This window comes from Lissotriton vulgaris, chromosome 2_1 (assembly GCF_964263255.1).
Source record: "Lissotriton vulgaris chromosome 2_1, aLisVul1.2, whole genome shotgun sequence".
Lineage (NCBI taxonomy): Eukaryota > Metazoa > Chordata > Amphibia > Caudata > Salamandridae > Lissotriton > Lissotriton vulgaris.
This window is the reverse complement of record NC_141687.1, coordinates 1,313,863,342-1,313,890,869: the sequence shown is the minus strand read 5'-3', so window position 1 is coordinate 1,313,890,869 and position 27,528 is coordinate 1,313,863,342. Positions and strand designations below refer to the sequence as shown.

General features: G+C 45.1%; 1 protein-coding gene across 1 annotated transcript in view; it reads right to left on the bottom strand.

Moving 5' to 3' along the window:
• PDIA5 (protein disulfide isomerase family A member 5) overlaps positions 1-27,528 on the bottom strand; it is a 1,005,467-nt gene that overhangs the window by 693,161 nt on the left and 284,778 nt on the right. Inside the window, exon 5 of the mRNA XM_086957073.1 lies at positions 27,458-27,503. Within this exon, the coding sequence (XP_086813199.1) occupies positions 27,458-27,503 (46 nt within the window). The remainder of the gene's footprint in view (positions 1-27,457; positions 27,504-27,528) is intronic.

Here is a 27,528-nt window from a genome sequence, read left to right as displayed (position 1 = left end):
AATGGTGAAAAATGATCTTTATGTGAGATGTAATACGCAAATGCTGGATCAATATGATTGGAGTTGAAATTAGTTTAATACGACACATAGAAGTATGTTTAGTAGCATGATTTAGCTGTGCAACATTTTTAAGTGAAACTTAAGATGGATGCTGTGCTGATGTTCCTTTCGATTTTATCTTCACCCCCACCCATCTGGCCACCCTGTGTATTTTCTCGCTCCACAAATTTGTAGAACAAAGACAAGCTGATGAACTTTTCCTGTTGTGCTCGGAGTTAACTTTCAAGTGTACCTAACCGTAGTATTTGTCCAAGACCGTTCCGCTGTAGTTCAATGCTAAGCATAGTTTTATCCATCAGTGTAAAGGTTCATTGTCTGAATGTTTCATTCGTTTGAACATCTCCGGTTGACAATGACACTGAAGAGGCAGGAAGTTTTCTAAGAAATTGTATAGTGCTAACAGATTAATATGTTGAAGTTGTATTTGATGTGCTAAAAATGTGATACATGCCATTATGCTTTGATGGGTTTGCAGTTTTAGCCAATTTCTATGCAAGAAGTGTGATTAAAAACCGCTGGAATTTTGGGTGAAGGGGGAAACTTTCGATTTTCTTAGGAGAGATGATGTTCATTTCTTTTCTGTTATTTGATGCACACTTGGAACTTAAAATTATTTCTGGTTTTGACTACTCTATTTAAGCCCTCATAGCATTTATTCTGTACTTATTAGACTCACACAGTGTATTAAGTAGCGAAGCACCAAAAAGAATGAAAAAGAAAGAAGTAAGAGTAATTGGTGGGGCACTACAAGTGTTTCGACAAGAACCCTCACTCACCTCAGGGTAGACACTGAGTATTTTAGACAAACACATTTCACAAACTGAAGACTGGACAAAATTGACTAATCTCAAAAGAAAACAGATTCGGACAGCCTTACACAAGGCCATTCTTACTGAATATTTGAGAGCCAACATTGAACCACCAGGACTCATTGTTTCCAAGGTTCCAAAACGTTTCTTCGATGATAAACTGTTTTAAAAAATTGGTCGAAATTTGCTTGGAAATGCTTAAGAGACCTGCTAGTCCTTGTGATCAATACGGCTAAAGAAACCAACTTCAGTGTTCGGTACAAATCAGTTTTTAAAAAACGGTTAGAAGAAATTACCAAAACACTGAATGAGACAAAGGAGGATCTTATAAATATAATGCGAATAAACGCAAGGATCTTGATAGATTTACTCAAGAAAAGGTGTAGCCGTACAAATCGGGTGATTACTCTGCACAAAAATCCAAAAAGAGCAATCGGAGAGGAGCCAAAGGATGGCGTCGTAAAACCGTTGAGTGGACCTCCAACTCAGAAGATTGGAGCCAATCCAAGGATTCGGGCTCGAGTGACTCAGATTCCTCTTATAGATCTAGGCAAATTATAGGGCATGGTACTGAGAGAGCGCAAACTGACCAAAATGTATAAGTACATCACACTTACACGTAGTAAGCACAAGTCATGAAGAGAAATGCCATGAGTGCTGATATTATATGCATCTATATTCTGAAATGTGCAGTTAACTTAGAGATTTAAGTAGAAGTGGAATTAATGCAGAAATGTGTGAAATTATATAACTTTATTAGACGTGATTAATCCCGAATCCATGTCGTGTAGCTGCTAAAATGTAAGAAGACATGCTGTTAAACACAGAACGCAGTAGGCCTCAGGGCCAGAGCTGAAAGGGACGGGAAAGGTGTTCGTTTTCACAACATGGATTGCACTAACGTCATTTAGTAGTCGAGTTAATGGGTCATATTTTATAGATGTGTTTACCGAATCATAGAATAGAGTATTAACATGCTATTAATTAATGAAGGATTTTAATAGTATAATCATTATGAGAAATGCTGTAGGCCTGAAATGTTTATAGACATTGATTTACACGTATTGGTCTGTGCCGAGAAATGTTGCAAACTTTTGTTGGAAGTCTATGAGAATTGGGATCTTGGCTGCAGATGTCTGTCTGCAAGAGAAAGGGGGGATCCAATTATAAATGAAATGAATAGAGGTTTGTTCAGGAGCCGGCACAGACACGGAGGAGGGTTCCGGAATGTTTAAGGGGTATCAGCGGGCCGGAGAAGAGTCTGAGAAGCAAGGTCAACTCTAACGCACAAGGCCTCATCATGGAAAAAGCCAGAAGCTACACCACGTGAGGGGCGTCTCACGAGGGGCGTCTCAAACTATGTTGTATGTTTTGTATTAGGGACAGCACCCCTGGGTGGAGTTAGAGCAGATGCCTGAGGACCCTTTAGAGAGCGGATGGGTAGGCAGAGAGGGGTCATGACTGGAGAACTATAGGTTTTCACCAAGAGACTAAGAGTGGGTGACTTTCCTAGGAGGTCATTCACCGCTGACACCTTTTGATAGGTTGAGACCTTGTTAAGTAGGGATACCATCCAGAGCAGGGTAGGGACAGCCTAACCTGTGTTTTCCCTCCAGCCTTAAATGACGGAGAGATCTCAATACGTGTCTATGCTTATAGCTTTGTTATTCTTAGAACTTGTACTCGTAGTCTTCTTTGCTCGTCTGAGGGTTTTCAGAGAGCACATGTATGTAGTTGGGCCCGTGTATCTTGTAAATCTCATTTTGAGATGCCTGTACTTGCAGCTGATCCTAACTTTATAATAAACCTTTGAAAGCTAGAAGTTGTTTGTGATCCTTCAGAGCGGAGTCCATTATTGGGTGAACTAACTTGGTAAGAGATGCACTTTCTTCCCTCAATGACAGGCAACAAAGGTTCAGTCGACCAGAACGGGGTTTTAGATCAAGAGTGATAAGGTATTGATCAAAATCTCGCCCCCGCAGTTGGTAGCTATAGAGGATGGTTGCCTTCTTGAGGAAGGTGATCTAGGCCAGGTTAGATTACCCCAAGGCCCCTAGAGATCGATGATCAGAAGAACCACCCGCCGAAGAAGGTCCGGATGACGTGAGACAGAAAAGCAGCAGTATCGGTCGAGAGTGAGTATAAAGGGTCATGCGTGTTAGATTGCGGTGTTTTTGTATTGTATCTATGTTGTAATGTCTGGTGGAGTTGAATGTCTGTAGAGTGACTGTGGAACAGGTTGTGAGCGCGCGCAACCGGTGGAAATCTTAAGTTCAAGGAGAGCTTAAGTGGTTCGGGTGTATCGGACATCCAGAGTAATTGTCAACCAGTGTGAAGGGGGTCATGAGGTACCATTGATCACCCGAAAGACCGAGATAGGGGGAACGTAAGAGTGAGTGCGTGAGTAACGGACGCTGGTCGGAGGTTACTGTGTGTGTAAACAACCTATCAGAGAGACGATAGACATTTCGTCAGTTGTGTTGACAATTACAGATAGACTGTGGACGTACAGTCGAGGGAAGTTACCGCTTGGTCGGAAGTAGTCATCTTTCAGGGTATGAATGGGACGCATGCATGACCGGGAGAAGAGCAGAGAAAGGAGGGGTGCTGCTGCGAAGCGGAGACGAGTGACGTCAGAAAGTGCCGCGCTGGGATTGGCCGGCCGGAGAAAGACCGCGCTGCGATAGGCCAGCTAGCAAAGCCGCGCTAGGATTGGTGGATTGTCATCAGGAAGTAAACAGAGTATTGAGACTGGAATTTGTGCGTATAATCATGAAGTGTTTTAAATGGTTGAGAGCGGCGTTTAAAAAAGAGAGGCGGGGATCGTATGAAGGGGAAGAAGCCCCGCCGGAGGGTACGCCGGCTCGTTATATGGCGGAAAATGTTGGGCTGCATACAGTATTGTGGATTTCAGAGTGGAGTAAGATTACAGAGGGAAATGAGGAACTGAATTTTCCGAAGTACGGGACGTTCAGATTAGAGGTGCCACACCGATTAAAGGCAGTTATGACCTCAATAAGACCTTTGCCTAGACCGACCCAGTTTGAAGCTCTCAATGCATGGATTAGGGCAGCGCACGAGAAGAATCTGAATAGACGACAAGAAAGGGTGAAACGATCGGTAAGAGCAGTGCAGGATGCTAAGTGGGACGCAGATGCTAAAAGATGGAGAGTGCATAACATGGAAGTAAATAAATTGTACCCAGTGTTAGAGGTGCCCGGAAATAAAAGCCCCCTAGAAGAAGATGATGAGAGCGAAACAGAGGACAGCCTGATAAACAGATTATTGACAGATAGGCCACCCCCGTATAACAGAGCAGGGGGAGATGTCGAGCATAGCGAAAGGGAGGGGGGCAACGTAGGAGAGCATGGACCGCTTCCCAGTTCCGATTGGGATCCCGCGGCAAAGAAAGAACTGTCCCAGCCTGGTTCGGTGCAGCAGGTAGTCGGGAGGTTTGTGGTACAAAGGGTGCCGGAAACGGAGTGTGCCACATCCTACGCACTGCCAGATGCACTACAAGTACCTGTTACCATAGGTCCTATAGTATCGATTTATGACCCAGAGAGAGCTAGAGGGGAGGAACGGGTACGGAGGGACAGAGAAAGAGCAGAGATGGCAAGGAGGAACGATACGATCAATTCCCCAAGTCAGTTGCCGATACCAAGAGAGTGGAGCACACCAGTACACACAGCAGAGGATCCAGTAGGGGATCCGGGGGGTCATAGATGGCCAGTGGATATGAGGGGATCAGGACGGAAATCCTTTCAGGAGTTAAACGAGTACTTGAAGAAGTGGGATGAGGCAGTAGAGGCTCACAAGAGCATCATAACTGCGGAAGCTGGAAGGGAAAGTCAGGATAGCAGAACCCGGACTCACTGCGGGGCTGAGGAAAGCAGTCCGGAGTGGGACGGGAGGGAGAAGGACAGTAGGGGAGTCACCCATTGGGCCCGGAGTGGAGGTAGATCAGACCTGGAAAACGGGGGCCCCGAGAGTGGGGGGGTGTCTCGCCCAATACACAGTGAAGAAGACAGGAGAACGCGGGAGTACAGAGACAGCTTTAAGTGTATCCACTGTGTGCCCGGCAACAGAGAACAGAATGGGAGTTGCGAGAGGTCGCACCACAGTCCCTGTGATGACGGACATGAGCGCAGTCCAGGGAATATGGGGAACCAAGAAGGATCATACCAGATACTGAGCGATACTAGGCAGAGAGAGAATGGCGACCGGAGGGAAAATAGCAGAGAGTCGTACTGTGAAAAGAGAGAAGAAAGAGAGAATGGGCAAAGTAAGATTGGGGGTAACAGGCCCGTGTTCCATCACCTTCCAAGATCGGATGGCCGAGCATGGGACCTGGAGAGATGGGAGCAAGGGAGAACACTCCTTAACTCTCCCGAACCCAAACGTAGGGCTCGGAGTTGGGATGGGAGAGAAACCTGTGAACCTCCTTCGAAAGACATATTGCGAGCTGAGATAAAAGCCAAGAGACTCGATGTCGCCAGCTTAAGGTCAGATCTGGATGACATGGTAGATGGTACCCTGCCTTTAGAAAGAATGGAGATGTATGAGCAGGATGAAATACTGTTCATGGCAAAGGACATCACTCGAAAGGCGAGAACAATCCATGAGAAGTTAGTCGAACTAGCAGGCAAATATATGGTGGACCTGTCAAGGACCAAAGCATTACAGGGTAACCACAGGCTACATTATTCAGATCGAGACCTAGATGAGAGAAGGACAATAGGATTGAAAACACACATAAGGGAACTGATCACAGGAATAAGGACATGGAGGGCACTAGATAAATGGGAAGAGAGGTGGTCCAAGAAGGGGACCGTCAGGAGAAGCATGCTCGGTATGACACCAGGAGGACTGCAGAGAATAGAGGCATACCCTTTGCGTGAAGTTGCAAATGGGAACTATGTGCACGTACCATGGAGTAGGGGAGATTTAGCTGCCTTTACCACGTCCTTCCCCAAATTGCGGGAGAACCCAGTGGAGTGGTACAAGCAAGTTGAGAGATTCGTAAAAATCTCAAAGGTCCTATGGATAGATCTGAACACGCTGTTTGACATCGTAGTGCCAGGAGATTTTTGGACGGCATGCAAGGTTAGCGCTGAGTGGCCCACAACTGAGCCAGAGAGAGACGCTAAGACTAATGGGCCGTCCGAGACTGTGATGGCAAAATACGAGAGAGTAATGACTTGGCTGAAAGAGAAAGTGCCAATGCAAGACATAGATTGGGTCAAAATAGATCGAACCAGACAGGAACCCAAAGAGACAGTTCACGAATATTACGAGAGATTGCTGAAGGCGTTTAAACAGTATAGCGGTCTGGATGTAATGGATCCAAAGGACATAGGGCAATTTGTGTCCAAATTCGTCTTGGGCCTGAGGCCGGATATTAGTTTAATGATTCAGCAACACTTGATTTGTTGGCAAAATAAACCCTTAGATGAAATCCTGAGATATGCCAGGTACTGCTGTGATGAGATAGACTCCAAGGCAAAGAAACTAAAGGAGAAACTGATGGTGGTACAGATGCAGGCAGCCGGGAAGGGGGGACAGCAGCAACAGCAACAAGGAACAGGAACTGGGGGAAAGAAACAGTATAGCCAGAACAAGGGCAATGAGGAGAACTCCACCTTTAGACCCAGAATAGACATAGCTGCCTTGAAGAAAACGACTCGGTGCCACCAGTGTAACGAGGTGGGGCATTGGAAACGCGAGTGTCCCTACAATGTCGAGATAGGGGAACAGGAGGTAGAGGAGGAAGAGGTTCAGAGTGCGACTACGAGAGGGGTAACGCAATACCAGGGAAAGGTGCTCAAAGGGGGGGGGGCTCCTCCCCGAGCCCAGTTCCCTCAGCCACCCAGAGTAGGGACTATGGGTAAGACATATAGACAGATGCCCCTGTTTGTAGGAGGAGAGGAGTGCTATTATGTGGACCCACTAACTGGACAGAGAGTGGAGAGGGAGGACTGTACCCTCGGGGCAGCCTTGGAGGTGGATCAAAGGGGACCCTACGTTGAGGCCGAAGTGGCAGGGTGCCCCACGACATTTCTAGTGGACACAGGAGCCACTCGATCCACGATCAGATCAGCCGCAGTTCCAGGCCTGCCCATGTCTGGAGAGACCATACAAGTGGTGGGGGTCGCTAACAGGAGAATGACCAGCCCATTGACCGAACCAGTGCAGGTGAAAATAGGGAAGTACAGCGATGAGCACCAGTTTGTGGTTTGCGATTCTAGTCCTGTATGTCTGCTAGGAAGAGATCTTTTGTGCAAGTTAAATTGCACCATATACTGCACACCACAAGGAGTGGAGGTATTGACCAATGACGATGATGCGGACTTCAAAGTTGCAAATTCAAGAATATGTGTGGAGCTGTACCCCACTCTGACAGTAGATGAGCTCCCCTGGGATCTGAGAGAGACAGTAGCACCAGAAGTGTGGGATTTCACTGGGGAAGAGATTGGATTGGTCAAGGGGGTAGACCCAGTGAAAATCGTAGTGAAACCGCATGCTGAGTTTCCAAGAACACCCCAATATAAATTGACTCCAGAAACGATTGCAGGCATAAAACCCGTGATCGAGTCCATGATTAAGCAGGGAATACTGAAAGAAATCGTGGGTAGTCCATGTAACTCCCCGATTATGGGTTTGCAGAAACCAAATGGGAAATTCCGGATAGTACAGGACCTCCGAAAGATTAATAACATAGTTCTTTCATGTTGTCCAGTGGTACCGAATCCATCAGTGATACTGTTTCAGATACCGTTCCAAGCTGAATGGTTCACTGTGATTGATCTTTGTCAGGCTTTCTTTTCGATCCCTCTGGACGAAGAGAGCCATTTTCTTTTCGCATTTAAGCTGGAAGGCCGCGTCCTAACATGGTGTCGTATTCCTCAGGGGTATACAGAGAGCCCATCGATCTTCAACCAGCTTCTGAAGAAAAATCTTGAAAGTCTAGTGCTGCCCCAGAGGTCAGTTCTGGTCCAGTACATAGACGACCTCCTTGTGGCGTCAGAAACAGAAGAAGCTTGCAGTGAGGACTCCATTGCTTTGCTAAATCACCTAGCTGCAAATGGGCACAAGGTGTCCCCGGGAAAGTTACAGTACTGCCTGACAGAAGTGCAGTACTTGGGACACAGAATTGAGAAGGGCAAACGAAAAGTGTCACCAGACAGGATAGATTCGATCATGAAGATGAATGCGCCTAAAACACAGAGAGAAGTCAGGATGTTCCTAGGGATGGTGGGGTATTGCCGACAGTGGATCGCGAACTTTTCACTGAAAGCAAAACCCTTGCAGAAACTGACGCATAAGGAGGTGAGCGATCCGGTACTATGGGACAAAGACTGTTTGATGGCGTTCCTACAGCTGCGAGAGGACCTGTGTCGTGCTCCGGCTTTGGGAATGCCTGATTACGATAAACCATTCTTGCTTTATTGTTGTGAAAGAGAGGGTTGCGCGCTGTCTGTGTTAGTCCAAATTCATGGGAATGCCCGTAGACCAGTCGCGTATTTCTCGGCTACTTTAGACCCAGTAGCCGCAGCGTTGCCCGGATGTCTCAAATCCGTTGCCGCAACAGGTGTCAGCATCGAGAGGTGTGAGAATATTGTCATGGGGCATCCGTTAGAGGTGTACGTGCCCCATTCTGTTGAACTGTTAATGACCAGGACCAAGACACAGCATCTAACCAACAGTAGGCTCACGCGCTATGAGCAAGTTATCCTTGCAGCAGAGAACGTGACCCTTAGGAGATGCTCTGTTTTGAATCCTGCTACCTTGATGCCACTCCCAAATGATATCGATGATGATGATGAATGTACAGACCATGACTGCCTCGATGTGACTGAACTATGCACCAAACCTAGACCCGACATCGTAGATGAGCCACTGACTGACCCAGATGAAATTTTCTTTGTCGATGGCTCATGTGTAAGAGACGAAGTTGGGCAGTTGAGAGCAGCTTACGCTGTTTGTACGATTACTGGAGTTGTGGAAGCTGGATGCCTGGAAGGAGTACACTCCGCTCAGGTAGCCGAGATTATTGCCTTAACGCGTGCTTGCCTGGCATGCAATCAAATTCGAGTCACCATATACACCGACAGCCAATATGGTTACGGGGTAGTTCATGATTACGGGCAGTTGTGGTCTCAAAGAGGTTTCATGACTTCTTCAGGCTCTCCCATTCGCAATGGGGAGTTTGTGCGCTTGTTGTTAGAGTCGTTGCAATGTCCAGCAGGTATCGCAGTTGTGAAGTGCACCGCACATACCAGAAACATGGACTTCGTGTCACAAGGCAATAGATATGCCGATGAAGTCGCGCGGTATTGCGCGGAACAAGGGTACTCTTTCACAGAGGTGGAAGTGGGTGGAATAAATGTAAGAACTGAATTAGCTATGATACTAGAAACTGTTGACTCTTGGGATGAACTAAAGTGCATGCAAGAAAATGCTCCTGATTTTGAAAAACAAACATGGGAAAAGGCAGGATGTGTGGTGGGTGAGGCCCATTTCTGGGTCTCAGCAGATGGCAGAGCAGTGTTACCCAATGAGATGGTGAGCCCAATGGCTAGACAAATCCATGGTCCCGTACACCTAGGGAGAGACGCTATGCTGAGAGTGTTTAGGCAGACCTGTTATAATCCTAAGTTCAGAGTAGCAGCCGAAGCAGTGTGCCAGCGTTGTGTGACCTGTCAGCAGTTGAATGTAGGGAAAAAGACACCAGTTGCACTGAGCCACATTGGGAGGTCAGGGGGTCCATTCAACCGCATGCAGTTGGATTTTATCGAACTGCCAAGGTGCAACCGCCTCCGTTATGTCCTGGTAGTTGTTTGCGTATTCTCCAGATGGGTTGAGGCATACCCTACACGTAGGTGCGACACCCTCACAGTAGCCAGGTTACTGCTTAGGGAGCTCATTCCGCGCTTCGGGGTGCCGGCCTCTTTGGAATCAGATAGGGGAACGCATTTCAACAGCTCGCTTGTGAAAATGATTTGTGCGGCTCTGAACATAGATCAGAAATTGCATTGCAGTTACCGACCAGAGGCCTCAGGAATTGTGGAGCAGATCAATAGCACCATTAAGGCCAGAATTACAAAAGTGTGTTCATCAACGTCCTTGAGTTGGCCTGACGCTCTGCCATTGGTCCTTATGAGCCTCCGTAGTACCCCAGACAGAAGAACGGGGCTGTCACCTCATGAGGTGTTGATGGGGAGAGCAATGAGGTTGCCATCTGTCCCAACTGCCGCACTGTTAAATATCACAGATGATATGATCCTGGACTATTGTAAGGGGCTGTCTGACGCCATTCATTCTGTGTCCCTTCAGGTGCAGGCTGCCGAGGTTCCATCGTGCCAGGACCTGTGTCATGACCTGTGCCCTGGAGACTGGGTGCTTGTACGAAAGCACGTGAGAAGAAGCTGCCTGGATGTTCGTTGGCGTGGGCCCTTCCAGATCATCCTGATCACGAACACTGCAGTAAAGGTGGGAGGCCTGCCCAATTGGATCCACGCGTCGCATACGCGGAGGGTTCCAGCACCTCTGGAAGAAACAGCTCCTCTCTCGGATAGACGTCCAGCTGCGGACCGAGAAGCCATAGAGGGGGCCAGCCAAGCTGTAGAGGTGCCAGCAGAAGCAGGGAACGAGTCTGACCAAGCTGAGGACGGTCAGTACAACAGCGAAACAGACGACGCTACTGAAGGAGAAAGTAGCTGGGAGTACGAGTCAGACACTGACCGGTCTGACAGAGAGTGTGAACCGACCAGAAGGAGAAGGAGTAGAAGGGTACGTGGAGAAGCTAATTGGCCGCAAAGAAGGAGCTCTAGCCTGAGGTCAACTCCAGAGAGAACCCTTCCTCCGATATCAGAGGACTCAGACCCGGAAGAAGGTGCTCAGGGCGCTGAAGCACCGGACTTGAGAAGGTCAAGAAGAGTGCGTGTGCCTAGCAGAAGATACGCCACCCCTGAGTGGACATATCTGGCGACAAATGTCTTTGGAACAGGAGACAGGGAGGATACGAGCGGTGGTGGTGTCCAGCTCTGAGCCCATCATCACAGTGGAAGTACAACTGTTAGTACCCGGAGTCGAAGCAGAAGGGTCACTAACTTTCACACTCCCCAGCCCTCCCCGCCTCAGCAAGTTAAAGCACATGTTTTTCACAGAATTGCAATTCCCCGACTTTGGTACGAAGATAACAAGCCATGAAGAGCACATTCTTCGTTTGGAAATATTGAATTATGCCGTCAAAGCTGCAGGCACAAGCCTGATTGTAGATGCTTAGAGACTTTGTAAATAAGCAAGAAAAAGAAGATCACCTAGCGCCCAGGAAGCAGAGAATATTAGGGACCTTCCCTTGAGTTTACGGAGAAGGGCTAGGGTTGTCTGTGTTGAAACTTTAAAAAAAACTTTTGCAAAGGAGGTTGTCAGTTTCCAGTCGTGTGGTTCTAAGAACTAAAGGAGTAAAAAGGACTGTAAAGGAACGAGAAGAAAAGAACTTTGTACTGAGATAAGAGAGAGCCATACTGTCTGACGACATGGAAGCCGGCACCCCAAACCGCAGAGCCAAATGTATAATAGGCACACTAATAGTAGGAGTGATAATATTAATAGTTCTAGTAGTCACAGTCTCCTATGTAAAGGGACATGAGGAAGAGGCAAAGGTAACTGATGTGAAATCTGTAGTGACACCTAAACCCACCGTTGCTGGTGAGAAAGGGGAAAACATTCAAGAGAAAGCGTTATTAGCTGCAGAAGCTCGCAGGTTACACGTGGATGAGTCCCAAGGTGACTTTAGGTCAAATGCTTATGCTAAACTTCTGTATGAGTACGTGGATGCCATGGAGGTTAAGGACTGCTATGTCTGCATGCAGTTGCCGGCGTCTGTAGATGAAGGCATTCGATATCATCACCTCCCGCTGACATATGGCATTACATGTAGCTTGTTGCTTAGTATATTTTATGGGAGGGATAGTTTTGAATACTATTTCTCAAATTATGATTCAGTGTTACCAGAGGTCCCAAATTATAAGCAAATGAACAAATGGGACTACTGGAAGAGTGAAGACAGACTGGCCAAGTTTTTCATTCCTTGGATTACCTTAGATACTTCACATGCCCGCAGAAATAATCTGACATGCAAGGTGTCAGAAGTCGAGAAGAAGTTTATAGGGCAGGTGGATGATCGATACAGGAGACAAAAGATTTTGAAAAAATCAGGACAATGGAAAACAGATTGGACCGAGGAAGAGAAGGCACACAAACGAAAGGGTAGTAGTGGTCCAATAGCTTTAGATAGAACGCAGAGAGGAAAGCTATGTCTTCACCGAGCCAAAACGTATTATGAAAATGTATACGTGGGAGAAGTTAGCTGTGAACATGCTTTCAATCTAGAATATTATACTAAGGATTTCCTAAAGGGAATGCAAGTGATTCCAAATGTATATTTTGTGTGTGGAAGAAATGCCTACGTGAGACTACCTGATAACTGGTATGGATCATGTTACTTGGCAATTATCTTCCCCAAAATATATCATGCCCAAGACTTAGAGATCATCGAGGGCAAGGCATCAGCAAGAGGAAAGAGAGATATAGGGGATGCAGAAATGGTTGGAGATGTATTTGGAGCTGTGTTCCCCCTTTTGGGATTAATCCTCAATGATGTCAAAATTAGACGACTGGCAACAGTCGTAGACAGGTTGTCTGCCAGCACTGCTCAGTCCTTAATGCTGGTGGAAGGAGAGATGCAATCGATAAGGGCCATGGTTCTTCAAAACCGTCTTGCATTAGACGTCCTACTAGCAAAAGAGGGCGGAGTCTGTAAGGCTTTGAAGGTCCAGGAATGTTGCACTTACATTCCAGACAATTCAAAGCCCCTTGAGAAAGTTATTATGAACATAACTGATATTCACAAGGAGATCGAAGACCTGAGTAGAGAAAATGTTTGGGAAAAAGTGGGCCATGGAATGAGTGAAGCTGGAGGTTGGCTCACCACATTAGGCAAAAGCTTTGTGTGGTATGTGCTGAAACCTATCATCATAATATTGATCTGTGGGATCGTGTTGTGGGGATTGGTGAGGGTATTCAAATGGTACAGAGCAAGGAGGTTGGAGAGGGCCCAGAGAGAACAGCTCCAGAGATTAGCTGCCATACAAGATAATCAGTACAGGAGTCTGAGGGCTCTGGAAACGCAGAAACGAGGTACATTAGCCATCACTTCAGTTTAAATGTTAGTGATGACCCCGAGAGGTCATCAAAGGGGGGAACTGAGAGAGCGCAAACTGACCAAAATGTATAAGTACATCACACTTACACGTAGTAAGCACAAGTCATGAAGAGAAATGCCATGAGTGCTGATATTATATGCATCTATATTCTGAAATGTGCAGTTAACTTAGAGATTTAAGTAGAAGTGGAATTAATGCAGAAATGTGTGAAATTATATAACTTTATTAGACGTGATTAATCCCGAATCCATGTCGTGTAGCTGCTAAAATGTAAGAAGACATGCTGTTAAACACAGAACGCAGTAGGCCTCAGGGCCAGAGCTGAAAGGGACGGGAAAGGTGTTCGTTTTCACAACATGGATTGCACTAACGTCATTTAGTAGTCGAGTTAATGGGTCATATTTTATAGATGTGTTTACCGAATCATAGAATAGAGTATTAACATGCTATTAATTAATGAAGGATTTGAATAGTATAATCATTATGAGAAATGCTGTAGGCCTGAAATGTTTATAGACATTGATTTACACGTATTGGTCTGTGCCGAGAAATGTTGCAAACTTTTGTTGGAAGTCTATGAGAATTGGGATCTTGGCTGCAGATGTCTGTCTGCAAGAGAAAGGGGGGATCCAATTATAAATGAAATGAATAGAGGTTTGTTCAGGAGCCGGCACAGACACGGAGGAGGGTTCCGGAATGTTTAAGGGGTATCAGCGGGCCGGAGAAGAGTCTGAGAAGCAAGGTCAACTCTAACGCACGAGGCCTCATCATGGAAAAAGCCAGAAGCTACACCACGTGAGGGGCGTCTCAAACGATGTTGTATGTTTTGTATTAGGGACAGCACCCCTGGGTGGAGTTAGAGCAGATGCCTGAAGACCCTTTAGAGAGCGGATGGGTAGGCAGAGAGGGGTCATGACTGGAGAACTATAGGTTTTCACCAAGAGACTAAGAGTGGGTGACTTTCCTAGGAGGTCATTCACCGCTGACACCTTGTTAAGTAGGGATACCATCCAGAGCAGGGTAGGGACAGCCTAACCTGTGTTTTCCCTCCAGCCTTAAATGACGGAGAGATCTCAATACGTGTCTATGCTTATAGCTTTGTTATTCTTAGAACTTGTACTCGTAGTCTTCTTTGCTCGTCTGAGGGTTTTCAGAGAGCACATGTATGTAGTTGGGCCCGTGTATCTTGTAAATCTCATTTTGAGATGCCTGTACTTGCAGCTGATCCTAACTTTATAATAAACCTTTGAAAGCTAGAAGTTGTTTGTGATCCTTCAGAGCGGAGTCCATCATTGGGTGAACTAACTTGGTAAGAGATGCACTTTCTTCCCTCAATGACAGGCAACAAAGGTTCAGTCGACCAGAACGGGGTTTTAGATCAAGAGTGATAAGGTATTGATCAAAATCTCGCCCCGCAGTAATTTTGCTCATTTTCCTCAACCTGCTCCTTGGTGGCCACCGTAACCTTGGGCTTTCCAGTCACATCCGCTTCAACCACTGCCATATAATGGACCTGGCAATCAACCTTCTTTTGGCCAGGACAGAGGCTGCAGAAGAAACAACGTAGGTCATTCCCAAGGTACTCGACCGGAACAGCAGAGAGCGCAGGTACAATGGGACCCAGCACTAGAGCAACGAATAACCATGAGCATGACGAGTGCATCAACCAGCGGAACGCCATCTTAACTGTCAACTTAAGTCATAGATGTCTCATACCCCCCTGGAAGTACAAGTTCTTGAGAAGGGGTTGGGTTTCGTGCCCACCTACATGAGTGATGATTTCAAAACGCAACAGGAACTGTTTGAATTTTTTCATAAGATATGGTTATCCTTTTTCTTTGAGAAACAGAATGATGCTACACAAGATATATCTTGCAATACTGTCCTGAGAAACCAATCTACTTTTTCCCCTACCCTTCAACAGGTAAACTCAGAGGTAGCTACCTTTGAGAAGGCAGTTCTGAAATGTTTTTCTTCGAATAAAGGATTAGCAAAGCGCCAATTTTTCAATCTCGTCAAAGAAGAACAACAATGTTTGCATGAACTTGGATCTGATCCTAACATTGTAGTGAAGCAGGCCGATAAAGGTGGGGCCATAGTAGTTATGGATACTGTGATTTATAGAACTAAATGTCTACGGCAGTTGCATGATACTAAATACTACAAACCTATTGCATGTGACCCGACATCAAGACTGCAGAAAACTATTAAAACTATTTTATCTAAGGCAGCTGAATTAGGATGGATTACTAAAAGTGGGGCTGATTTTCTAACCCTAAGACTCCGGCATTCTGTATCTTTTTCAAGATACCCAAAATACAGAGACCACCTCTGGGCAGATCTATCGTTTCCGGCATTGGTTCTATTTTAGAACCTTTATCCCAATTTGTGGATTGGGTTCTCAGGCCAATAGTGGCACAAATGCCCTCATACCTTCAGGATACAAAACATATCCTTTCCGACTATGATTAATTTAGATACTGATCAACATCTTTTGGCCTCTTTTGATGAGGAGGCTTTAAATACAAACATTCCGCAGGAGGACACCCTAAGGACTATTGAACAGCTATTGGTACAACATCCACGTATTGATCAGACAACAACATCATTTGTCATTGAATGTGCGTCCCTGGCCATAATAGAGAATTTCTTCTCTTTTGAAGACCAAACTATATTGGCAGGTGACTGGCACTTCCATGGGCAGTACATGTGCCCCCAGAATGGCCAACTTATATATGCACTGGTTCGAAGAGACCCATATCTACCCTATGGAGAATCCCTTCCACAATAATCAAACTGTGGGAGAGATATATTGAAAAAATCTTGGTCATCTGGGAGGGTGACCAAGTCTCCCTTGAGGCATTTTCTACATAGCTTAACTCTCTGAATATCCATCTCAAATTTACATGTGAATTCGGTAAGAGAGAACTTCCATTCTTTGACCTCAAACTGTATCCCAAAGAAGGTCAGATTTTTATGGAATTATACCAAAACTGATGGTATGTAATTTCCTATTTAGCTACAAGAGTTTCCACCCACAAGCCCTTCTTGATAATCTCCTGGTTAGGCAGTTCCTATGGCTGAGGAGGAACTGTACAGAGCTAATGAAGTATAAATAACCTCACACAAAGCCTTTTTGCATGACAATATCCACCTCATCTTGTACGGAGAGCATCTAAATGAGCACATAATAATAATCGTGAAGTGCTACTTTACACTTCCCCAACATTTCCATCTGAGCGTCTGGTATGTGTGAGCACGTTTAGCCATTTTTGACTGAGACCATTAAGAAGGCTAATAATACCAACTGGCATATTTTGAACAAGGGCGACAAGTTCTGTGAGAAAGCCCTCTTTGATTTTCAACGCAGTAGTAATTTGAGCAATATTCTGGTACATACAAGACCATAGAATAATATTACTGCTGACACTTCACATACCCTATAGAAAGGGGTACCCATACAAGGCCACTTTCCATGAGGCGCATGTGTCGCTTGCTATTCCACACAATGCAAAAACAATTGGATCTAGGCTTAAAAACTCCCTGGATTTTAACCAAACATACTAACTACAACTCTGAGGGGCTTATCTATCTGATTAAATGCCCCTGTAAATTGATTTATGTGGGCATGACTACCCGTAAGGTCAAAACCAAAATTATTATACATAGGAGCACTATTAAATGTAAGAAATCGAATACCAAACTCACACATCATTTTCTGGATGCAGGACACATTGAAGAAGATATTACATGGGTGGTCCTGAATAAACCGTACTATTGTAGGGACATGGGCCCCTTAGATAAAGTATTGTATTGTAGAGAACAGTGCTGGGTGTTTAGACTTGGATGTCATCTGAGTGGTTTGAATGAGGACATCCCAAGGTGCGCATGATAATTACGGTCATACTGTCCACTCTGACTTTCTCATCCAGCTTTAATAGGTTTAGTCTACCCTTTACACCTGTTCCATACTTTGCAGCTACACTAGACTAAACGGTTTTTGGTATGGCACATGCACATATATAGCATACAATACTGAGTAGAATCTGACCATATTTCTAACTTAGAGTTTGGGACCCCTATGCTTGGTGTTCCACAAAGACAATGACCATGAACTGCCATATTGATTGATGGCATCACTCGAACTACGTGCCAGCTCGGACTAATAGACATCCAACAGGATCCTTAGAGATGACTGGTTGCACTAGTCAATGTTGGTAGTAATAATTGTGACAATTTGAATATAATCACCGGACTGGAACCTTGGTCATGCCATTCTCCATTAGCCTAGGTTGGACCCTGGATTGTTCCATTACTGCTAATGTCAGTTATCTTTTTTTACTGTATATTCTTATGAGCTACCATTTTCTGACACGGTGTGTGATATCGTGCAAGCACAATGTTTATAGTAGACACTTCTATGTCTACAGTTCCCAGGCATGCCTAGCGTGGGCGTGACCATGATGTTCTCTTGAGTGACGTTTTATTGAGAGTCAAAGCCGATGCCTAGCTTCTCCCGCCAGAGTTTCCACATAGCGAGGAATTCTACACATAAGGTGAGGCTATAATCGGCATATATGCCACATTCCTGGATGTTGTTGTTTGCTGTTTTGGAGTACCACGACCTGCCGCCTAAAGTATTAGATACTCAGCAGCTGCACTTCGGTCCAGTATGTATTGTAGTTACTTGCAATTCTGCTACAGTTTATTTATAACTCCGTAGTATTATCCTCGATACCATACTAGGTGTACATCTTGGTTGTTTTGTTGTACTGCTGTTGTTTTTTTGTCTTTGATACCGTGACCCGCTGCCTTGAGAATTAGATACCCAACAGCTGTACCCTCGCTGGGTATTTATTTATTTATTTATTTATTTATGTTTCTTGTAAAGCGCAGGAATTCGATCTCCGAAGAGATATCTCCGCGCTGTGTTGTTCTGAAGATAAGTGAGAGCAGGAAGATTGTATGACTTAACTAGGGTTGCTGGGTGGGAAACAGGTACGTTTTCAGATATTTTCTGAAGGTAGCAAGATTGGAATTCTGTCTTATGAAAGGGGGTAATGAATTCCATAGGGTAGGACCTCTGAATGCCAGGGCTCGGCCTCCCTGTCTTTCTCTTCTGATCTTAGGGATCTGCAGCAGGGCTTGATTTTCAGATCTTAAGGATCTACCTGGCTGATAAAGTTGGAAGACTTCAATTAAGTACCTAGGGCCAGTACCGTACAATGATTTGTGGATGGTACAACAAATCTTGAATAGCACTCTCTGGCGTAATGGGAGCCAATGTAGCTTGCTCAGTAAAGGATGTGAGGGGGATCTCGCAGGGGCATTGAGGATCAATCTAGCAGCAGTGTTCTGAACAACCTGCAATCTCTTCAACTGTTCTGTATTAGCGGATATAAGCAATCCGTTGCAGTAGTCAACCCTACTCATGACTAGGGTTTGTACTAGTGTTCTCCGGTGATGGTCAGCTAAGTATGGGAACACCCTTCTGAGTAGGCCAATGACTCTCATGCAGGTTCCTGTAACCTGTGTGGCATGATCTTTTAGTACCAGGGATTGATCTAACTTAACGCCCAGATTTTTCACGCTTTCCTTAGGACAAGGAGCTGTTCCCAGTTCTGGAGACCACCACTCAGGTGTCCAGAGGAGTGGTGCATTCCCAAAAAGCATGACCTCCGTCTTGCCCACATTGCACTGTAGGCAATTGGAGGTCATCCATCCAGCAATGGCTCTCATTCCAGCAGCAAAGGAATTCCTTACTGTAGGGGTCATGTTTTGGAATGGGAACAACAGCTGGGTGTCGTCTGCATAGGATATTGGTATGAACCCAAATTTCCTTGCGACCTTCGCCAGGGGGGCCACATACACATTAAATAATGTGAGGCTTAGACATGAGCCCTGTGGAACCCCCTTAGTGAGCTCCCTAGAGACGAGTAGTGAGAGCCCAGGCGAACATTTTGGGATCGGTTGGAGATGAAGCTTTTCAACCAAGATAGAGCAGTTCCTTGCACTCCTACTCCCTCCAGACGACTGATCAAGGTGTCATGAGACACCGTGTCGAAGGCAGCGGACAAATCTAATAGCACCAGAATCATAGAGCCTCCCTTATCCTGTGCCATTCGGATGGTATTGGTCACGGAAAGGAGAGCTGATTCTGTGCTATGATTTGGTCTGAACCCAGATTGAGAGGGGTCCAGACCGTCCGCTGCCGCGATGAATTTATAGAGATGAATGTTAACGTGTCTCTCAGTCATCTTACTGATGTGGGGTAGGAGGGGTATGGGACGCAGATTATTGAGGTCAGACCATGGTAACGTGGTATTTTTACGGATGGGGTTCACGACCGCCATTTTCCAATCGTGGGGAATTCTACCTTCCCTGAGGGAGATATTGATCAATGCTCTGAGGCTTGGGGCAAGAATGCTACCCAATGGCACAGCCACCGAAGCTGGTAATAAGTCAGTCGGTGATCCGGATTTAATTGATTTAAGGAGCACTTCTACTTCAGTATGACTAATTTCTGGAATTGAGGTCAGAGTGAGCCCACATATTCCATTTTGGGTGGGTTCATCTTTGAGACTGTCTATGTTATCTCTATTGTTATAAGAGGTTTTAGTGATTTTGTCATAGATTAGGTCTATCCTTTTCTCAAAAAACATCGAAATGTCGTCACATAAGTTTTGGTTGAAATCATCTGGGCTCTCACAAGCAATAGGCTTGACAAAGGATTGTATGACTCTGAACAATTCCCGAGTGGAATTTCCTGCCTCCGTAATTTGAGAGTCTAGTTTATTCCTCCGAGCTTTCCTTATGTTCTTAAGGTAGTTGGAGTGGGCTTCTAGATAAAGAGTTTTACTCATCGGAGTGTGGGTTTTTCTCCATTTTTTCTCCAAGTTCCTGCATTTCTGTTTTTCGACTCTTAATTCCTCAGTGTACCAAATTTCTGACTTTGGTCTAATACGTTGTTTATGTAGTTCTAGTGGTGCAATTTGGTCAATGGCCTCTAATAGTGTTTTGTTAAATTTGGCAAATCCACTTTCAGTGTTATCTTCTTCAAGAAAGTTAGGTTCTTTCTTGAAGAAGATAACACTGTCAAACTCCTCAAGGTAGTTTGATTCCTGCTACAGTCCATGGTTTGACCCTCTAGAACTCTCCTGGACGCCTTATGAGGTGTACATTGACTACTTCACCAACACCACAGTTTGTTGTTTTGGTTTACTGGTTGTGGACCCACAGGCGCCTAGCTTGATTAACTCGTAGAGTGTCCATTTGGTTCACTTAATCCATTTACATACTTAGATATTTTTCATTCATTTTTGTCTGAAACTGTTCTACAAATGGAATTCTGGCCCTTTTGTTATGATATACCACTACTATGTCACGTTTAGTAGATACCTTCAAGCACTGGTATTTTATAATAGTGTATATACCATACACATACCTATATGATATGAGAAGTTGATGCAATATGTTCAGGAGAACATTATGTTCTCCGTTTTTCGAAATGTGTGTGTGCCTTCATTTTTTTTTTTAATTGTGTCTGTTACACTTCAATGTAGAGCTCTACGTGTGGAGAGACTCTATACATGGTAAAGTCATATCTTATTCATTAAAAAAATCCTTGGCAGTTTGGGGGCATGCACCATTTCTTCCCACCACAACAACCAGGCCCATTCCAACAGCCTATGGGACCAAATATGCCGAACTTCCCCGGTAATTTTCAAGCAAATAACTTCAACGGGCAGCCTTTTTTAGGGTTTGGCCGGGGGCAGATCTCGATGCAGGAAGAGAGGGAACACACAGCCTCAAGTTCACTTCAGCCCCCCATCAACATCAACAGAAGGGAGGATACTGAGGAGCAACTTGTCCAAAAACAAGGAGACCGGACAGAGCAGTGCAGCACCAGTATAGTCATCAACTTGAGCAGTCATGTTTTGACCCAGCAAGAGGAGGAGGCCCTGAATAAAGGCTTGGGCTTTGTGCCCACTCATTATAATGATGAGTTTGAAACCCGGCTAGAACTAGCCAGGTTTCTGAGGAAGATCAGATTACACTTTTTCTTCGCGGACAAAGAAGCGAGTGCACAGAGTGAAGAAGATGTCAACACCGGGCTGAAATGTAAGTCCACCTTCACTCCCCCCACTCATCTTATGCCTCCCCAAGTACTGGCCTATGAGCAGGCTCTAGAGAAAGAAATGGATGACCTCTTCAGTACCAACCATAAAGTTTTTCATAATTTGCCGAAATCTCATCATTCAGCACTCAAGTCTTTGACTGATAATAAGGACTTAACAATAAAGCCAGCCGATAAGGGCGGATCGATTGTTATAATGGACACACAAGTCTACAGAACGGAGTGCCTCAGACAACTCAATATGAGACAATCTTATGCCCCGCTGAACCATGACCCGACAGATGAGCTGAAATCAAACATCAAAGCAATGGTGGAAGAAGCTTCTTCAGAGGGATGGATCACCCCAGCTGAAGCCATGTACCTCTGCACTGAGCACCCCAAGATGCCTTACTTCTACACCTTACCCAAGGTTCACAAGGAGCAACGACCGCCCCCAGGACGCCCCATAATTTCCGGGATAGGATCAGCCCTGGAACCCCTCTCCACCTTTGTGGACCATTTCCTGAGACCTATGGTGCAGGAAATGCCCACTTACCTCAAGGATACCACTGACCTCCTCAGATTGATACCTAACATCCTAACATACCTAACATCGAGTTTGATAGAGATACTGACCTCCTAGTTTCATTTGATGTTGAGGCACTCTATACCTCCATCCCGCAGGATGAGACATTGGACGTGGTACATCAACTTCGAGTCTAGAGAACTTAACAGCATTACTCCCGTCCAATTCATAATGGCCTGTGCCACCCTGGCCATGAAACAAAACTTTTTTCAATTTGAGGACCAGGTTTACCTTCAAACATCAGGTACCAGCATGGGGAGCGTTTATGCCCCCAGCTTGGCGAATTTGTATGTCCACTGGTTTGAACAAAATCATGTACTGAACCAGACTAATCCTTTCATCGACAAATTAAAAACCTGGAAAAGGTACATCGACGACGTCTTTGTTGGGTGGCGAGGGACGAGCGAGAGTTGCTTAGAATTCTTGGGGTGGCTGAACAGTAGGAATAACCACCTTAAATTTACCATTGAGATCGGTCAACTACAACTAGCCTTCCTTGATCTTTTGATAACAGCAGGACCAGAGGGCCTACAATCAGAGCTTTACAGGAAGCCCACTGCAAGGAACTCTCTGCTGCTATTCGACAGCAACCACCCACGAGCACTGAGGGAGAGCCTCCCCTTTAGCCAATTTCTACGGGTACAGAGGAACTGCTCCACGAGGACAGCTTTCAACAAACACTCGAATGATCTGAGCAGGCAACTAGTGGCTCGAAAATATCCCCCCAAACTTGTGAAAAGGTCCATGAAAAGGGCTATGAACAATAATCGGGAAGCCTTACTGGAACCGAGACCTCCCAAGCCAGACCTAGACCGCCTCACCTTTGTCCACACATTTGGTAGCCTCTCAAACAGCATTCAAAGTGCGGTTAAGAAGCATTGGCCTATACTGAACTCTGGGCGCCTTACCCTTCCCCGTCCCCTGGTCTCCTTTAAGAGGGGCCCGAATCTGAGGGACAGACTTGTGCACACCAGGCCACGCGATGAGATGCCCAGAGCCGTAGGCACACTGTGGAACCTTCCACCTGTCCAGGGACATCATCCTTGTGGCAACTGCCAGGTCTGTGCACAGACAAAGAAAACATTGGAAATCGACATAGGGACCACCAGACCATGGAAGCAAGTAAAGTTCACTAATTGCAATAGTGACCACGTGATCTACCTTATCACTTGCCCTTGTGGTTACAAGTATGTGGGCATGACCACACGCAAGGTCCGCATACGGATATCTGAGCACAAGAGCACGATCCGTTGTGCAAGACAAGCCACTAAACTTACTGCCCATTTCCTGGAAGCCAAACACCTAGCCACAGAATTTCAGTGGACTGTTCTTGAACAACCTTTCATACCAACACACACATCAGATGTGGCCAGCTACTTAATGAAAAAAGAACAAAGATGGGTACTCAAATTGAAAACCCACAAAGAGGGTCTGAATGACGACATTCCGTGGTCCTCACTGTAACTGATTCCTCTAGTACCATCGTCTTATTTCAGCTTCACTCAACAGTGTAGCCTTACCCACAGTAGGAGGCAGATAGCTTTATCCTTAGCAGGAGGGAGACAGTTACACAAGATTCCCCAAGATATTTACACCCTGCTTCAAGCTAGGTCTCCAGGTGGGCGTACCACTTTATCGTATAATGGATCCCCTGGCATTTGACCACTTAGCCTATGGGTAGCACTCCGTAACAGCCTTGCTCTCCTCCTGGTGAATTATAAACATCTTCGCCCTGACCCTATGTGATAAAATTAAACTCCTTGTGAGTTAAGAGTCCTGCGCATTTACATGTTGCTCGCCAGCGCTTTAAATTTAACAGCGTTTCAACCGAACGCTGCGTACATTGTTTAATTCATTTCCATAGGTCCGTGCACTATTAGGACTTGTTTACCCCTTTGTTTACCCCCGTCACCTTGACTACATGACGGCAGACCCGTCATGAGCCAGTGACCTGGTTTTCCAATAGGAGTGCAGCTTAACACGCACCCTGTCCAATCACGAGACGCGATTGAGCGCGTCACGTGACCACGCGTCCAATAGCAACGCGGTTCTCAAACAGCCCTCCGCCTGCCTGTTGCTGTTTACCTTGACTACGTTCGAACCTTGTCCGGTCAGGCAGCGAGTGGGCGTACAGCCCTATATGCCTCTATACCAATCCAGAGGCGCCATAGAACGCCCCACGTGATGACGTACCCAATGGGTGTAAGGTTTATCTATGGTCCCGCGCCAGCTGTCGGTACCTACCCAGACGGCCAGGACGCCGGCCACAAGAACCGACGGTTAGGTAAGAGGAGCCCTAACACCTTGCCGCTTTTCCGCGCATTTTCCATCATGGGTAGTTACTCAGACGGAGCCTTCCTCAGAGAATGACATCACCTCTGTTGGTTAATAGGACCATGTATTTTCGGCTAATGGTTGTGAGAAGAGCCTTGTTCTGTCATGTGCATTTTATGTTTTAACGTGTGTCCTGCATGTTTTCTAGAGCGGTGCTTCATTTTCCCCTGAGCCTCTGCCAGGTGGGGTGAGGCCAGCCTGCCTTACAGATTTAGGTAAGAGCTCAATAACATTTGGCATTTGAAACTTCGTTCCAAATGTATTCAAACTGTGTTTGCACCTTGAAAGTGCTCCTTCTAAACAACACTTTGTGTGTGTTTTCTAGTTTAAACCATAATTGATGGTCTTACTGTTTGGCCCATTTGCTATTGTTAGCTATACCTCCTCCTTTTCTCTTTACAGTGACTTGCACAGACTGTAAGGACACCCGGAGCATTCAGGTGACCGTGTGCACTTGTTTATGTTTCTTTGGTGTCACTTTTCATTTTTACTTTTTCACCTGGTGCAGTAGTGTTTGTTGTAACTCTGGTCCTGATGAAAGCAAGGACGCAATAGTCCTTAAATTGCTGAAACTAGTCGACCATACTTACCTTAGGCTGTCTACATAAACAGACAGCTTGCGGTTGCACTGTTTTTAACATAGGTATGTCAAGCACACTTGGAATAAATTTTTGTCTAGTGCTCTTTCAAAACCAATTTTAAACACACGTTTTCTTGGTTTCTTTTCTTTCACACTTTTTCTGCACTGCACACCCCAGTCCCACTTTTTCTGCCACTCACCTACATCGAGTGGTACACCACACTGTTGTCTCTAATACTCACTGAGGATACCCCCTACCACCGGGTTGACCTCCGAGTAGAGCACAAGTAACCTCTGACGGGTGGTACGGATAAAATCCCAAATGATGAAGGGCGGATCCGAATGGTGACTGATGGGTATTTTTCCTCATCCTTGGAGAGCTCTCTGTGACACTACCTGTGAGAAATTGTGGGTTCTCGGTTGGTTTTCTTTACTTATGGGCGCATTGATCTGAGACCCTCTGGTACCTCTGTTGTTTATCATATCTTATTCATTGCCTTTGGGTAAGGCCTGTATGGATATTCTTTGGGAATATTTACACACTTTGGTTTGTGGTGGTGGGGTAAACTGGTGTTTTACATTGATGCATATGTTTGATATGTGCCCTTTTTATTATTTCCTTGTAGGGCCATCTGACCCACTCAAGAACCCATTGCCACTGAGCATTGTTGGTCAAGAGTGTAGGCCTCATTATATTTGCAATTTCAAATTGAAGTGTTATTATAGTTTGCACACATTTTATGTAGCAGAGTGGCTACATATTTTGGTCCTGAAGAATGCCTGGAACATCTTAGTCATACATGGCACAGGGTGAACATCCATAACCCTGTCTCACTATGCTTTTAATCTCTATCCCTTTGAACATAGGAATACAATTGTTTTGTCCCTACCAACATAGTTTTAATACACCATTTTCTTTTGAACCCTGCCCTTCACTTCAGCCCGGAGGTATTATTACATAGAGTTATCACAAAAAAAAACACTCCTCCTTTCCTGCGGAAAAAGTGTAGCCCAAACTAGGTACCTTGCGGTTCCAGTGTGTGGAGGGACCCAATGATGAAGCATGTCACCCTGTGGTGAGTGAGGGTTTTCGTCCAAACACTTGTAGTGCCCCACCAATTACTCTTACTTCTTTCTTTTTCATTCTTGTTGCGGCTTCGCTACTCTATACACTGTGTGAGCCTAACAATTTCGGTAGTATACTATAGTTTCTAGTAGCGTTTACTTCCCTTTGACCCCTTGTGTGAGATACATTTATTCTGTACTGCCTGATTTTGAAAACTATGTAAACAAAGCCTTAAACTTCCCTCTGATCTAGAACTCAATTATTGAGTGGTCCCAATGATTTCTTTTGCTGCTCTGTTAAATTAATGTTGAGGAGGGTGCCTTTTTACGCAAGATCAACCTGGAGCAAAACAGTCTTAGGCAAATTTCGTGGGGATATGCATTTTGAGGTTTGCTGAAAATTGGGGTTAAGGGTTCTGCTTCCATACTAATGAGTGATAACATATGTGCAAGAAAGAGGCATGGACTTATTTGCCACATTATTTATGTATTCTGCATTATGGCACGGGTCATTATAATGTAAAACAAGGATTCCAAATGTGCCTTTCTTATTCATCAGTTAAAGATGCAGGATGTACTATCCTACAACAGAAAAACTAATATATTTGATACTACCAGTACCCTTCTGTTGTGAGGTAGCCAATGAAAGCAGAGCCATGGAGTTGCTAGTTAGATATATACCAAAGTAGCTGCCACAAACCCATTTGCTTTATTTTTCTCAAGACCATCACTCCCACAGCCACTCAAAAGGGCAGGCGCATATGTCCTGGATCACAATCAAAATCAGAAGGTGGACATTTATCCCCTCCCCCCTATACATCTGCTTCTCATTTAGTCTTCAAAGAGCATTTTATCTTCCTTTTACAAAATGGAATAGAAGCAGCTCTTGAGAATAAATGACGTGGACAGCCCCACAATGGAAGCTGATAAGGTCAGTTAGAACATAATTTTTATGTGCACAATTTCCGTTATGTCGCAACAGATTTATAAATAATGCTACTTATGTCCTCAAGGGTTTCCTCAGAACATTGACCTAGGATGGTACATGAGACACCAGCATGGGAACAACCAGGAAAAAGGTTTTATAATGGGAAGAAGAGGAGAGTTTTAGATCACTGAGGAAATGGAAAAGATATTCCTGTTCCTACGAATAATAACAAGATTGTTCCATGGTTTCCATCATTTTCCATCCCTTACCCTTGGTTTTCTTTCTTTTACTTTTCGGAATTATGCTGATCAGCACCTTGAGACCTTTAAGGGTGAGTAGTCGCGCTTTATAAGAAACATGATTGATTGATTGATTGAGCAAGGATCCTTTAAAGCTAGAGGCCTCACAAACAAGTGATGTAGGCAAGTAGCCATTCTATTCCATCTGTATTTGATGGCCGTTGTCGAGTCCTTCGATGGGGCAAATAGTCATGAGGTGCAGGCAGCACTCAGTGCTTGATCCAGAGCTAGATTTTGTGATAAGAAACCTGAACATCGATTCCATTCTGTAGTAAAGAAAACCAACCACAATTCCAATACTAAGCAATATGTTTGCAGTGTGCTCTTTGCAGACAGTTATTATATGCATCTGTTTGGCCATTAGAGGACTGCAATGCACAGACTTGCATTCTCCAAATGTGCATATTTCAAACAAAATTCTTAAATGTATGAGAAAATATGTAATCCTACCTTAAAGGTTTCTGGTCGATTGTATTCTGTATGAAATACACCATCCCTGAAGATTGAAAAGAAAATAATAA